This window comes from Pleurodeles waltl, chromosome 2_1 (genome assembly GCF_031143425.1).
Source record: "Pleurodeles waltl isolate 20211129_DDA chromosome 2_1, aPleWal1.hap1.20221129, whole genome shotgun sequence".
Taxonomy (NCBI): Eukaryota; Metazoa; Chordata; class Amphibia; order Caudata; family Salamandridae; genus Pleurodeles; species Pleurodeles waltl.
This window is the reverse complement of record NC_090438.1, coordinates 889,996,619-890,011,023: the sequence shown is the minus strand read 5'-3', so window position 1 is coordinate 890,011,023 and position 14,405 is coordinate 889,996,619. Positions and strand designations below refer to the sequence as shown.

At 43.2% G+C, this 14,405-nt stretch overlaps 1 protein-coding gene across 2 annotated transcripts in view; it reads right to left on the bottom strand.

Annotated features, from left to right (window-relative positions):
* LOC138269554 (cytidine monophosphate-N-acetylneuraminic acid hydroxylase-like) overlaps nt 1-14,405 on the bottom strand; it is a 646,172-nt gene that overhangs the window by 339,410 nt on the left and 292,357 nt on the right. For both annotated transcript variants that reach the window (XM_069218805.1, XM_069218804.1), the window contains exon 3: nt 9,617-9,708. In XM_069218805.1, coding sequence (XP_069074906.1) covers nt 9,617-9,708 — 92 coding nt within the window. The remainder of the gene's footprint in view (nt 1-9,616; nt 9,709-14,405) is intronic.

Below are 14,405 nucleotides of genomic sequence, written 5' to 3'. Positions count from 1 at the left end.
GAAGCATTCATTGGGAACTTTCAGGTATGACAATGTTGCGTCCCATGAATTTTGACCAAATGTTATAATGGTTAGAGGCTGTAATGACAAACATTTGGTTCCCATTCTTGAGAAAATTACAGAAATATTAAATAAAATCCAGCATACAAAACAAAAACATTAACAGCAATTTTATAAAACCAACAGGTAAGGTTTTAAAAACAGATTTATTGGCTTTGCCGTTGCTTGTTGCCAATGAAATGCAAACATACTTTCATGGCAGCTAAGCTGAAATGGGTTTTCTATTAAAGGAGTCTCATTTCAAGATGTCTACCAGTGCGCACACATGAATCATGATACATGCACACATATGGATGGTTTCAGGTGTGTGTGTCATTACGCATGCTTCCTCATTTTATATTTTCTGTTACATCAGCCTTTATAGATCGGTCAATTAAAATGCATTGAAAAGAGAAAAACGTACCTGCAAAGTGCGAAAAAGGAAATGGATGGCCCAGTAGCATTTTGCAGCTGCTGGGCCCTTGTAAAAAAAATTTAATAAATAAAAAAGTAACATGGCAGGTGGGATGGGGAGCAGGACAGGGAAAGAGTCAGATAGCAGGGACAGATATGCACTCCCAGGGAGTGCCCATTAGCAATCGAAAAATAGTGCTATTAAGTATGCCTTAGAAGGAAACAACCATTCCACTATCAACTCTGTAAGACTGAAAAGCTCCCGGGCAGATCAAACACCAAAAAGGAAGGAGAGCCATCAAATCAAGCGCAGACAACTGGAACAGACAACAAAGCCAATTATCACAATAAAGGGTCTGGCCCACAGAGCACTCTAAGTTTATGCTATGTTTTGGAAACAACAGGGTTGCCTAGAGAGAACTAACAAAACATACCTAAATACGTTATTTTCATAACGGAGACTTAAAACACTGATTTACATTCATTGTTGCAGGCTGAAAAAATAATATTTGTTTAAAGACAAATTATAGAATAGTGCTGATGTTTCATCCATTCGGTTGAATAGAATGAGCTACAGAAATAAGATTTAGGAGAAGCAACTAGAACAGGGCCAGAAAAATAAGGAAGTGTCATTGATGCAAGTCTCAAGTTGGGATACTCAAGCATTTTGGTGAATAATCATTTTGAATACCATGACTACCTAACTGTGCAAATTTGTAACATTAGAAATACTAAATCAGTTGTTTTAATTTTTAGGTGACAACGTGGCTTTTAGTTTTTGTGTTCAGAGATGTAGCAGGCTCACCCACAGACATAGTGCTTGCACTGGAGAGCACCTCAGTTTCACCATCAGACCTATGTGGTCTATTTCAAACATTATTAGTTTGCATTTCTACATGGGGTGCTGGTTATTTGTCCAAGGCTCCTTGCAACATCACCACTGAAGGCACAAACTCAACCTGCATGCTAGCTGTACTCTTAGACATTGCTGATGTCACTGTAGCCAACCTTTCCACAGAATGTCCAAATGATTTGTGTAGACCTGTAGGTTTGCCTCTGTTAATGCCTGTGTGAAGACGAGTCTTGTCTCATTTGAGTAACCATCTCATTTATTGCAGCTGTCAAATCCCCTAAGCATGTTCTGGTTACATCATTGCCTTCTCTAATGGCACTCTTGTCTTGAGGAAGGTGGCATCTAATCAGCTGGCCACTGAAATGCGTAGATGGATCAAGATTTTGGAATCTGTTATAAGACATGGATACTAATTAATGTTTTAGAGTTACATTGGGTATCCGTGAAACTGAATACAGATTGCAAGATATATACAATTTTCATTGAAATTCTGTGTGTATGTGGGTTCTTATTATTGTTTTTGAGATTGTATTCAGTTGCATTGTGAGGGTGTTTTTTATGATGAACAGACTGATTGATACAAAATTCTTTTAAATGAATAAGTGTATTTAACTCTTTGGAATATAGTAATTATTATATCTATGTGTGTACTTGTGAATACATATTTCATGTACCTTATATTGCAGTGGTAGCACGTTTGGTGAAAATCTGATGATTAATGAAGGTGCAAGTGATGTGAACATATGTGTAGGGCAGAGGACTTCAAACTGGGGGGTGAGCCCCCCTAGGGGGGCCTCAAGTGATCCCAGGGGGGGGCACCAGGCTCTGGCCAAAAGAAACATTTCACAGATAACAGGGCTTTATTTTAAGCAGAAGCATGTTATTGTATTGTTAAAAAGATAACAGTACTTAACTGCAATGTTTAAATAGGTCTAGACATATTTAAACATTGCAATCTTTATAAAATAATCATGAAGAATTCTGAGGGGGGCCCAAGGATTTGTATTTATCAACTGGGGGGGCGCATCATTAAAAGGTTTGGAGACCTCTGGTGTAGGGTGTTTCACCCATTCAATTATTGTGCAAGGGGAAATTTCTCTTTTGCTTGTTTCAAAATGGTGTCCTAGCCCCTTGGTTGGGCCCCCTCTCCTTTTTAATTGTTTTGAGCTAGCAGGAGCTCCCGAGCTTCTTGTTAGAGACCCCTGCTTTAGTCATTGCCATTAGAAACATTGGAAAAAAGAACAGCTGCACAGACAGAAGTTTAGGGCACTAAAACATTTCTGCATAAAGAATACTTTTGAATGGTTTTGTCTGAGCACAAAATTCCTACAGCAAACCTAACAGTTAAAATGTTGTGTATTATAGGATTTTTCAGGTATGCATTGTATGGTCTTCCCCTAAAAACATGCATCCTGAAAAAATCCACGGGAATTTTACATGGAGGAGGAAGAATTTTAAACACTAGGGAATGAGTGCTAAAATGTTATGTAAAAATTCAAATATATTTATTGAAATAATATAGGCCCATCGCAGTATAGAACACAGATTGACTTGGCCAATTGGGAGTGAAAACAACTACCCAAGTAGGAAAGAGCATGAACTATAAAATGAAAATCTCAGAGTGATTTTTCAGAATACCCCTGTTTATTGGACTTCGGTCATGCTACATTAGGTAAGGACTGAGAGATGTCACTAATAGCAATAGAGTTAGTTTGTGGTAACCTGATCAGCCGCACATTATTTTGCGCAACTGTTGTCATGTATAGCTCCTATGTTCCCAAAACTGTGAACGTCTGCATCACAGTAGTATTTTGCGAAATAGAACTAAAACTATAGGTAGCGGAAGAGAGTATCCTTAACCTTCGACTTGAACAATCTTGTCTATGGGAGAATGCACAATGATACACTGATTACACTGTAGGCTCTGTAATAGCTAATCCCAATATCAAAGAAAGAAAAAAAGACTATTGTGTACTGTCCAAGAATACTGTTAGTTAAACATGTGACGGAATTCCCTAAAGTACAAAGATAATTTGGCTTGAAAGTAATGTAAATAGATGCTGCTTTGGCTGCCACAAAGCAAAGAGCACATGTTCCGCCTCTGTAAAGCTCAAACATAGTTGTCAATAGAAAACACATTAACTAGCCAATACAGATAGTATAGTTAGTGATATAGACAAATATTTGTAGTTAGCAGAAGAACAATTAGACTTTGTCATGGCTAGCTCTGCAGGTTCATTCCCAAAGTTTTTACCTTCTCTCTCCTGCTTTCTAAACCTCTTTTTGTCAACTTTTATGACTCTGCGCACTTTACCACTGCTAGCCAGTGCTAATGTGCTTGTGCTCTCTCCTTTAAACATGGTAAAATTAACTTACACCCAATTGGCACATGAAATTTACTTGTAAGCCCCTAGAAAAGTGGTACCAAATGTACCCACAGCCTGCAAATGAAATACTACGAATGCGCCTGCAGCACTAATTGGCTCCACCCACCTAAGTAGCCTTTTAAACATATCTCTGGCCTGCCATCGCACCCTTGTATGCAATTTTAATCTGCCCTTTCAACCTGGCAAAATAAACTTTTAGCCAGGCCTAAACCTTTCTTTTTAATACATAAAAGTCACCGCTAGGATAGGGCCTAACTGCCCATAGAGCGGAGTGCAGCGTATTGAAAAAGTTGGACATGTGCTCTTAATGTTTACATGTTCCGGAAGTAAAAAATTATCAAATTCAATTTTTACTACTGCAAGGCCTACCTCTCCCATGGGATCACATTGGATTAACTTATTACTATTAATAAAGGATACGTTTAAATTGTGAGAAAGTAGGAATTCCATGTTTGGTGTCTAAAGAATTGTACTTTAAAACCCTCTTTAATGATAAAGTCTGCTTTTAAGTTACAATTCTGAAAATATCACTTTTAGAAAGTTGGAACTTTCTTGTCCCAACCATTTGGGCCCATATTTATGGACTTTGAATGAGGGCAGCAAGTCATCGTGCTGTGCTGCACTACATCAAAGGGAAAGGGCAGGCATGCACTGTATCGATGGCATATGGTGCATTCCTGTCTTTTCCCTCTGCACCAGTGCCGTTTCGGCTGCCTAACACCAACGCAGGCACCCTTGCACCATGGTACAAGGGTGCCTGCATTGCATACAGGATTGGTTTTCTGCAGGAAGGGATTCCTTCTTGCACAAAAATAATCCTGCAAGGCTGTTTCTTCTTTCTATGTGTGCTACAGAATGCAGCAGATATTGAAAGAGGGAAAAAGTGGAGAACTAAAGACAATTCTCCCCTGGGGAGGTGTAATGTTTAGGCACAACCTGCGAATTTAGAAGGCATTGTACACCCACCGCAAGGCCCATAGAACGCCTCCCTAATGCAGAGTAAGGCAACACAGCGATTTGTGCTGCCTTGCCTTACTCCATATCTATCAAGCCATTCAAACCCATGCGAAGTGACTTTGCGTGGCCTCATAGATATGATTCAAAGGTTTGCGCCACTGTTGCGTCACAAAAAAGTGACGCAACAGCAGTTCAAGGGGCTCATAAGTATGCACCCCTGGGGTCTGCAGCCTATATCCAGGGTCACATGACTAGGTGTAGCTGGCAGTTGGTCTTTGTGTGTTGCTCCCAGACAGCGACACAAAGGAGCATTGATATTGGTAGGATGGGCCATCTCTGACTTGATGAATTAGAGAAGCCGTCACCTGCCACGCTTGCCCATTACAAAGGCTCTGTCTAAGCACACTCCCAAAGGGTTAGGCACTAGTCTATTGTGATCCTAGACAATCTAGAAACTGCACAGGGAGGCAGAGAATTCCAAACTCTTCATGGGGCTAAAAACTCCAGAACCTTCTCCTACTTCAAAGCTGGCACTAGGGATAAATATTGGACCCTCAGACCCAACCTGTACAACACTCAGAAGGACTGTTGTGCTGCTTTGCAACAAGAACTGATACCTTAGTGAAGGACTGGACCTGCCTCTTAAACCCAACACCACCAATGTGACTCCAAGGGCCAGTTGGCTGGCCTATTGATCAGATCCTCAAGGTCACAAGCTCCAACAACCTTGAAACCAGCACCTGTACATTGCCAGCTGTGAGTACTGCCCTCAAGTTGTGCCACCCCAAACCTGGACTCTTGGAAGTGGTCCTGAAGGTGCTCTACCAGTCCATCTGTAGTCCAAGCAGAACCAGCGCAGCACAACACATCACCTGGCAAGACTCTGCATTGGAGGTGCTGTGCGGTGTTTCCTCGACACAGCAAACCATCGCAATCACCACTGCAGGTCATCAGAACAGCTGCTGCATGATGCATCTCCCAGTATGGACCTCGCATTGCCACCACAGTTTCTCAGAACCATTGTTGTTCAGAGCATCTCCATGCATCTCAATGCCCAGACCTCACATCTCCACTGTAGCTCCCTTGAAACTGCCTCTTAGCAATGCATCTCCATGCAAGATCCTTGTATTGCCTCTGCTGTGTGACACATCCTCAATGAGAGGCTTTACATAGCTCCACAAAAAGGATTTATGGTACTTTTCTTCAGGGGTCCTAACTTGACTTCTGTCTCCTCAGTCTGCCCTCCATTGGGGTCTGCCTGAACGTATGACTTTGTCCCAGTCTGGCGTGACCAGATAATAACAGTTGTCACTTTGTGCTTTTAGACATGTTTTCATTTAAATCTTTGAGATTGCATATCTCAGGTTCTACTGATTGGATTTTTGTTGTTTTGGTGACACATAGGGGGTCATTCCGACCCTGGCGGTCCATGACCGCCAGGGCCGGGGACCGCGGAAGCACCGCCAACCGCTGCGGTCAGAAAAGGGCAACCGGCGGTTTCCCGCCGGTTTCCCCCTGGCCCAAGGAATCCGCCATGGCGGCGCTGCTTGCAGCACCGCCATGGGGATTCCGACCCCCTTCCCGCCATCCTGGTCCTGGCGGTAAATACCGCCAGGAACAGGATGGCGGGAACGGGTGTCGTGGGGCCCCCTCACAGGGCCCCATAAAGATTTTCAGTGTCTGCTGTGCAGACACTGAAAATCGCGACGGGTGCCACTGCACCCGTCGCACCCCTTCAACTCCGCCGGCTCCATTCGGAGCCGGCTTCATTGTTGAAGGGGCTTTCCCGCTGGGCCGGCGGGCGGCCTTCTGGCGGTCGCCCGCCGGCCCAGCGGGAAAGTCAGAATGACCGCCGTGGTATGGTCTTTTGGCGGTTCCCGCCAGGCGGGCGGCTTCCGGTTCCCGCCAGGCGGGCGGCTTCCGCCGCCCGCCGGGGTCGGAATGTCCACCATAATTTATTCAATTTTAATCTAGTTTTCTATATTGGTGTGAAAATGTTTGTGTTGTGCTTTCACTTTACTACTGTTTGAAGTGCTGCATAAATATTTTACACCTTGCTTCTAAGTTAAGCCTAAATGCTTTGTGCCAAACTACCAGAGGGTTAAGCTCAGGTTAATTTGGAGTTTGCTTGTGTTTCAAACTGACAGTGATGGTGGTTACTGCTTCAGTATGGTTTGATCCTCCTTAATCAGCAACCCAGTTTCCAATAGAGTGTAAGCCTTTTGACAGGATATGGGAGAAATTATATGAAATACATCAGAAAAGAAACTGGGGAGGTTTTACTTGATGTGGAGTGATGCAAAACAACTGTGTAACAACACTGGTGCTTACTGAAAGTTAGAGGGGGAGGTGGTGTCTACGCCAGACTCCCACAGTTCGAAATGTACTCCACAGTCTTTGTTTTGCACAGACATGGGGAGTGAAATATGCATCCCTTACTGCTTCACAGATGCTTCACTAACAAATAAAGCCATGAGCAGACCAGCTGAGATGGGACAGCCACAAGCTAGACTGTACTACTATAAACACTGTTTGGTGGAAGAGACAACTTACTATCCTGATCTTAAGCCTGTTTATATCCTACCTACAGACTTAGATGAGCCCCACAAAGAAATGAAGGAATGGAATGACTATCAGCTTCCAGTCTGACACCATATAAGACCAGGATAAGAATATTATGCCATAAGGCTGGAGGTAGGCCATTATGGGGTGAGGGGTGACTTTGAATAAATTGTGCTTGCTACTTCCTCATCAGTTGAACCAAAACTATGAGCAGAAAGTATAGTGGATAGTCAGTGGTTTAACAAAACTTTAGGGTGCCCCTTTGCAAAGTACCTTGGAGGAGGGCCCCTCCCCCAGACCCAGACAGGAGTTTCCTGCCCATGCACAGTGTTTTGTGCTGAGGTGGCTCCCTGGAGCTTCTCCTTCCCCCGCACCACGGGGGATGCAGGGGTCTTTGTTACGCCACTGTAGATAGTGGATTCCTGTTGACGTAGTAGGAGTTTTCAAACTCACCGATAACCTCCTCCAAGCTACAAGAACGAGATAAAATCACAAGTAATGTGTATACAATACATATAGCATGTACTATATATTGGTTTATTAACACTTGCTTCAAAACTATGTAACAGCTTTGGAAACAGGATTAATAGCGCACGAATATGCAAAATTGCTATTTTTTAGTATATCTTGAGAAAATGAAATACAGGAGGTTATTGCAGAGCTTTTCACAGATATTCGTAACAACCAGGGGTAATATTGTATACACAACTCATTCACCCAATATTTTTGTATCTCTTGGAGCAACTGAAGGACTAATTAATATAAACACTTCAGCACTGGCAGGGATAACCTTCAATTTACCACGGAGCAGATTTACCATCCTTCCTGGCAACGCAGCGCAGCAGGCAAAAATTCTGAGCTGCATTGCGTGAGGAGGGACCAGGAGAGTGCCATATCTGCAGAGATAAGGCTCTCACCTCCCCTTTCCCTAGCGCCAGCACTGATTTCAGCTGCCTTGCGCCACGCGCACACCTTTGCCTAGTGCAAGGGTGTGTGCGAGGGTCTGGCATATATTTTTTCCTGGGCGGATACCCTTCCATTTCAAAATACTAGGCCTAGACAACTTTTAAAATATTTCCTACTTTGTATGTGTGCTGCAGAGTGTAGCACGCATGCAAAGTATGAAAAGAAAGGAGAAATGACAATATTTCTCCTTTTAATGCCTGGTTTTAAAAGGCGTTCATTTTTTACGCAAAACCCTTTTTTCAAATTTTTTGGTAGATATGGTTTTGCACCAAAAAGGGTGGGTGGTTGCATGGGAATGCCCATGTAATTCCCCCTTGGCGCAAAGTAATGTAAAGCAGCGCCTTGCGCTATTTTGTGTTACTTTTCATCATTTTCCGACGCAAAACAAGTTTTGCACTGGAAAGTAAATAATAGAAAAACATTTTGTACTGGTTTGCGTCCCTTTTGTGACGCAAACCCAGTGCAAAATGTTGGTAGATCTTCCCCCACATTTCCCATACTTAATCGGGCAGTAGTATTTCAAACGACCAACAGAAACCATCCATCTGTCAACTACTTTATAAATCTGCCTGCTCAAAGACCCAAGAGCAGTAAGAGCTCGAAGATTTAATGAGAGCTCAAACATACACAATCTTAGTTAGAACAAAAGAGAACACCCATGTAATGTATTAACCAAAAAAGTTGGAATGTGTGTAATTGAAAAATTAACTTACGTCTTCCGGTCACCCAACTGCCTCTGAATGCAACAACTTTGTTTACATTAAAAAAAACATAAAAACTGATCCTTTACGTTTATCTTTCAGGTCATCTTTCCATAAATTGTTGCAGAGCTTCTCAGATCCACAAACTACACTGAACAGGTCCTCCGGGTTCATCAGAGTACCACAATCCTTTAATTTTCAGGTCAAACTTTTTGAATATGTCTTTAGCAGAGGCCAGAGTGACAGCCTTGTTATAAGAAGGGCCACTGGAATTATGTGGAGTGGGGGGGCTAATTTTGCAGCAGGGTTGACTACATTAAGTACAATAAAAATACAAATTATGTGGCATAATGCAGCACAGTTTGTTATAGTATTATCTTATTGTTTTGTCATTTTTATGTTTGACAGCCAAATGCAGCAGTACAGAAAGTTGACTTGTCAACCTTTGTAAAGGGTTTTCCACTGCTCTGCAACATTTATCGCTGTTTTAGAAACTTTTGATTCGTTTAGTTTGATATCTGCAGATTATGCAGCAGATTATGGTTTATGTGGCCAAAGTGGCAAATCTATAGATGTGTGGGAAAGCTTCGCAGCTGCAATATCACATAATGCCAGTGGCTCCAGTTATAAGTAGCTTTAAGGTGGAGCGAATCAAATCAGGATTTAACTTCTCCAAAAGTCCATCACTATCTAACGCTAAATCAGACTGCAAGTCTCATACTTGGCGAGTACAATACCTAGTTCATCCTGGCAGATGCTCTCTGGTGGATTGGTGTATTTCATTGTACTAACATCCAGTTTCCAGTTATGCTTCGTACAGCGTACCGACCTGTAAAACATTGAAGCCACCTGGTTACTGTTTGCTCAATGAGATATGCAGTGCCAGCAAATGGTATCAATCACTTAAATTAACAGATTGTTTCTCAAATAGTTATATCACTACTGAAAGCAAAGACTAATGCATGTTACATGTGTACAGATACAAAGATCTTCCTAGGTGACTGCTCCCACGTGAGAAAACAGCATTAAAATAGCATTAACATAGACTCAAAGGGCCAGATGTATGAAGCCGTTTGCATGGTGCAAACTGCGAAAATCGCAGTTGGCGCCAGGCAAACGGCCTAACGCGATGCACGTTCACAAATTACAAGTCGGTACCGACTCGCAATTTGTGACTGCGACTCGCAAATAGGAAGGGGTGTTCCCTTCCAATTTGCGACTCGCATCGCAATTCAGAATTGCTTTGTGACCAAGAATGCGGTCGCAAAGCAACTCGCAGTTACCACCAGTGTCACACTGGTGGTAACTCATTCGCAAAAGGGAAGGGGTCCCCATGGAACCCCTTCCCCTTTGTGAATGTTGCCCAGAATGTTTTTTCAGAGCAGGCAGTGATCCAATGGACCACTGCCTACACTGAAAAAACGAAACCAAATGGTTTCGGTATATTTTTCATTTTGCAACTCGTTTTCCTTTAAGGAAAACGGGCTGCAAAATGAAAAATAAAAACTGCTTTATTTAAAAAGCAGTCACAGACCTGGAGGTCTGCTGACTTCAGCAGGCCACCATCCCTGTGAGTGCAGGGACTCGCTATGGGGTCGCAAAATGCGACCCACCTCATTAATATTGATGAGGTGGGTCTTTGCGACCCCATAGCGAGTCGCAGACAGTGTCTGAGACACCGTTCTGCATCCGAGATTGCGACTCGGAAATTGCGAGTCGGACAGACTCGCAATTTCCGAGTCGCAATCTCGGAGTTTGCTACATGTGGCCCTAAGATCCTAACAACTTGCAGATGCATTTTAAACAAAACAATGTTGTTTTACGAAGGAGCAAACTTGCAACAAAAATTCATAATAAATTGCTTGCAGATGCAGCTTTTAAACCACCCTCAACGGCCAGTTTATTAAGGGGCACATGAAAAAAACAAGAACAGAGTTATGTTTAGTACAGTAACAGTGTTTTTCATGTATTATATTAAAAGAGTAATTAACACATGTGAAATATTGAAAATGTATTTGATTAATGTAGTAAGATGTAATATTGAGAGATATATCTTATGTTTTGCATTATATTGTACAGCTTAATTTAGCTAAAGTCTTGGCCTAGTTTTGCCAGGCCTTGTGCAGAAGCTGTATTTCTAATGTGCAATGAAAATGCTGACGAACTGAACTAACCGTGAACTGCTCATTGTTCAACAAAAATTGCTTAGCTGAAACCTTTGCATGAACCGACAGACAGGAGATGATGGCATTGGAAATATAGCAAATAGTGTGTAAAGCGCTCTGAGTGTACTTCCCAGGACTCGAACAATGAAGACACTGACTGGAGAAGAAGATGCAACATTTTCGATACCTGACGAGCAGGATGATGAGAACATCGTACAGTGAACCAATCAGCAATCTGAGAACTGTGTAATATTAGAATTCAGAGATTTGAATTACAAAATGTATTGGTTAGAGTAAAATCGTGTGATTAATTGACCAGTTAGGAATTGGGGAATAGTCTGGGTGACATTGATATAAAAACGTGACAGAGGGAAGAGAGTTCAGATGTTAGGTGCAGATGTTAGAGGAGAGACTGCGAGATCAAGAAGATTCGAGAGTCTGTCATTGGGCTCCTGCTCTTGAGAGCCTGATGTGATGCTGATCGACTGATGACCTGAAGACAAATACTGACTTTGTTGCTGATCTATACCGAGGATACGTAGATTTGACAATGTGTCTGAATTATCTTTTGTGCCTTTTCTTTCTAGGTACCAACTGCACTCTACAATAGTTTTTATCTTAGCTAAATGTTTTTCCAAATTCATGTTCTAATTGTTTTTGCATGACATCCCACATGCTAATGCTAATCTGGGTTAAATGAGGTCCCTACCATATGACATTGATAACGACAAAGACAAATGATTGACGGACCGATTTGCTGAACTCTGCTACTTATGTTGACTTAGTCACCTTTGATTCATGCGTTGACACATGCTAATGCTTTAGAATATATTCTGATGCAAGTTTTGTTTCGTTTATTTTATTGGTGGTTACTGATATATTAATGGAGAATTCCTTAAACTGAATAAAGTTTGAATTAATCTCATGACTTAGGCCCTCATTTCAACCTCAGTGGTCTTTTTTACAGACCGCCGAGGTTCCGCCGGGCCGAAGACCGCCAGTGTTGGTGGTCTTCCGCCAACCATATTATGCCTGCTGGCGACCTGCCACACATTTTTGGATGGAGAGCCGCCAGCAGCCATACTGGCGGTCAGCAGTGAAGTGGAGGATGCTGCTCCGTCACCGCCACGTCATCAGAACACCGCCCACCGAATTACAGCTCAGTATTCTGCGTGGCAGTGTTCTGGAGACGGGGTGCTGGCCGCAGAGCGGCCCCCATGGATCCCGTTCCCTCCCGGATGATCACCGACACAGGTAAGGTGATTGTCCGTTAGGGGAGTGGGTTGGGGAGGGTGTTGTGTGGTGTGTGCATGCATGGGCTGTGCATGTGAGTGTGTAGAGGGGGTGTGTGAGTGGTTGTATGTATGTGTGAGGTGTAATGTGTGAAGGTCATATGTTATGTGTATGTATGTGTGCATGTATGTGCGCGTGTATGTGTGTGAGTTGTGTGAGTGTGCTTGAAGGGGGTGTGTGCGGTATGTTTGGAGGGTCTATGGGGGTCGGGGCAGGGGTGGGGAGGGGGTCCTACTACCTTTGGAGGGTGGTAGGGGGGTTGTGGGTGTTGGTGGTGGACTCAGGGGAGGGGGAGACCTCAATCAGTGCTGGGGAACGAATTCCCTGGCACTGATAGTGCCTACCGCCATCGATTTCGTGGCGGTTCAAAACCCCACGAAATCCATGGCTGTATGCGGGGTCCTGATACCACCGGCAGACTAGTGACGGCCGCCAGGCTGGGGACTGTTGTCTCCAGCCTGGCGGTCGTTACCGCCGTGGCAGACGGTGCGGTACATTGCCATTTTGTCATATGCCAAACCGCCAATGTCATAATGGGGCGGTAATGACCGCTGGCCTGTTTGCGATCTTACCGCCATTACTGCACCGTCTGCCAGGGTTGTAATAAGGACCTTAGTATTGTAACTAACAGGGAATAAAAACTACTAAACGTATCTTGAGTTGTGGTCATTCATGGCTGAAACGTCATGGTGTGATGTCTATTAACTGTTGATTAATGACTAACTTAATGGTCATTGATTTTTGTGTGCATTGATTATTGAGCAACATTGGTCACACCGTAGCTAGGATTCTCCATGTGAATCAAAAGGTTCATCGACCTATGTACGTCCCCTTGTAAGTTTACTTTTTAAGGACCAGGCGCGCTAACAGTTTTTGGTAGCAGCTTGATGATTAGTTTCCTTGGAGAACTAGTTATGTGGTGACTAATGGTTATGGTGGTAGTTTGAATTAAGTTAGTGGTTCATTACTATTGAGATGTGGATTTTGTTTTTCAAAATGGCAATTGTAGCAAAGATGATGTTCCCTGAAGCCCAGAAATTACTTTCCCAGATCCTGGATCCTGCTAGTAGAGTTGGGTATGTTCTCGGCGTTCTAGTGATAGTGTGAAAGTGATAGTTTGCACTTGCAAGGCTTCCCCAAATGGCAGGTGAACTGTGACATATGTGAGGGAAGTAGCGAGTCTGTGTACTCCAGATGAGGTTTTAGTAGGAGTGTGCATACTCCGCAGTACGAGAGTAGGGAAGTCATCAAACTTCACATGTGTGTGGCGCTTTGTGCTAAAAAATTGTCCATGTGGTTGTTATTGATGTACGGACCCTGCGTGGTCTAAGACTCTGGAGTATATTGACAAGTGTAGAATACACTTGGTTATACATTGTAATCTGTCTGATTTAGTAGGTTGATCGGGCGTGGTCAACGAGTCAGTGTGTGAGTTAAATGAGTAAGAGACATTTTTTCGACTGAAATTTGGCGAGTCCTATGTGTACCAGGACAGACCCATTGATCAGTAGAGAGTACATTTTGCGGGTCGAATTTTGCTTGCAAATGTGGGAGACTGATAAAGTGGAATAGCTGCATGAGCAAAAGGGCCATCAGTGAAAATCCGTAAGGTCTCTGAGCGATTGTGTTACCTTCCTGTAGTAAACCAGCAGGTTTGTTTTGGTTTGGTTTCTGGTTAGTGCTCACAATAATTTGCATTAGTTTTGTGTGAATTGGAATTTAGGAGGACGGGCCGCAAGACTTTGTCAGCCGCAGTGTGTATGAGTGTGACATCATTAGGGATAGGGACGGTGGGATAGGTTGATTAGTGAGAAGAGTCGCAAGCAGATTGGCATCCGCCCGTGAGAGACAATTGGTTGAGAAAGCGGGTGAAGGGAATCCCGGGAGTAAAAGTCATTTTCTGATTTGATTCGAATACACAAAAAGGCAGAAAAGATTATGTTTTTCAAAGCGATTAAGGGTGCCATGAAGGGTGATACATACATTAAGGCAAAGTGGGGGAGCCTACCCACCGGAGAATTCTCCAGCTTATATTGTGATGGAGGAGCGAGGTGTCGTGCCATGTCTT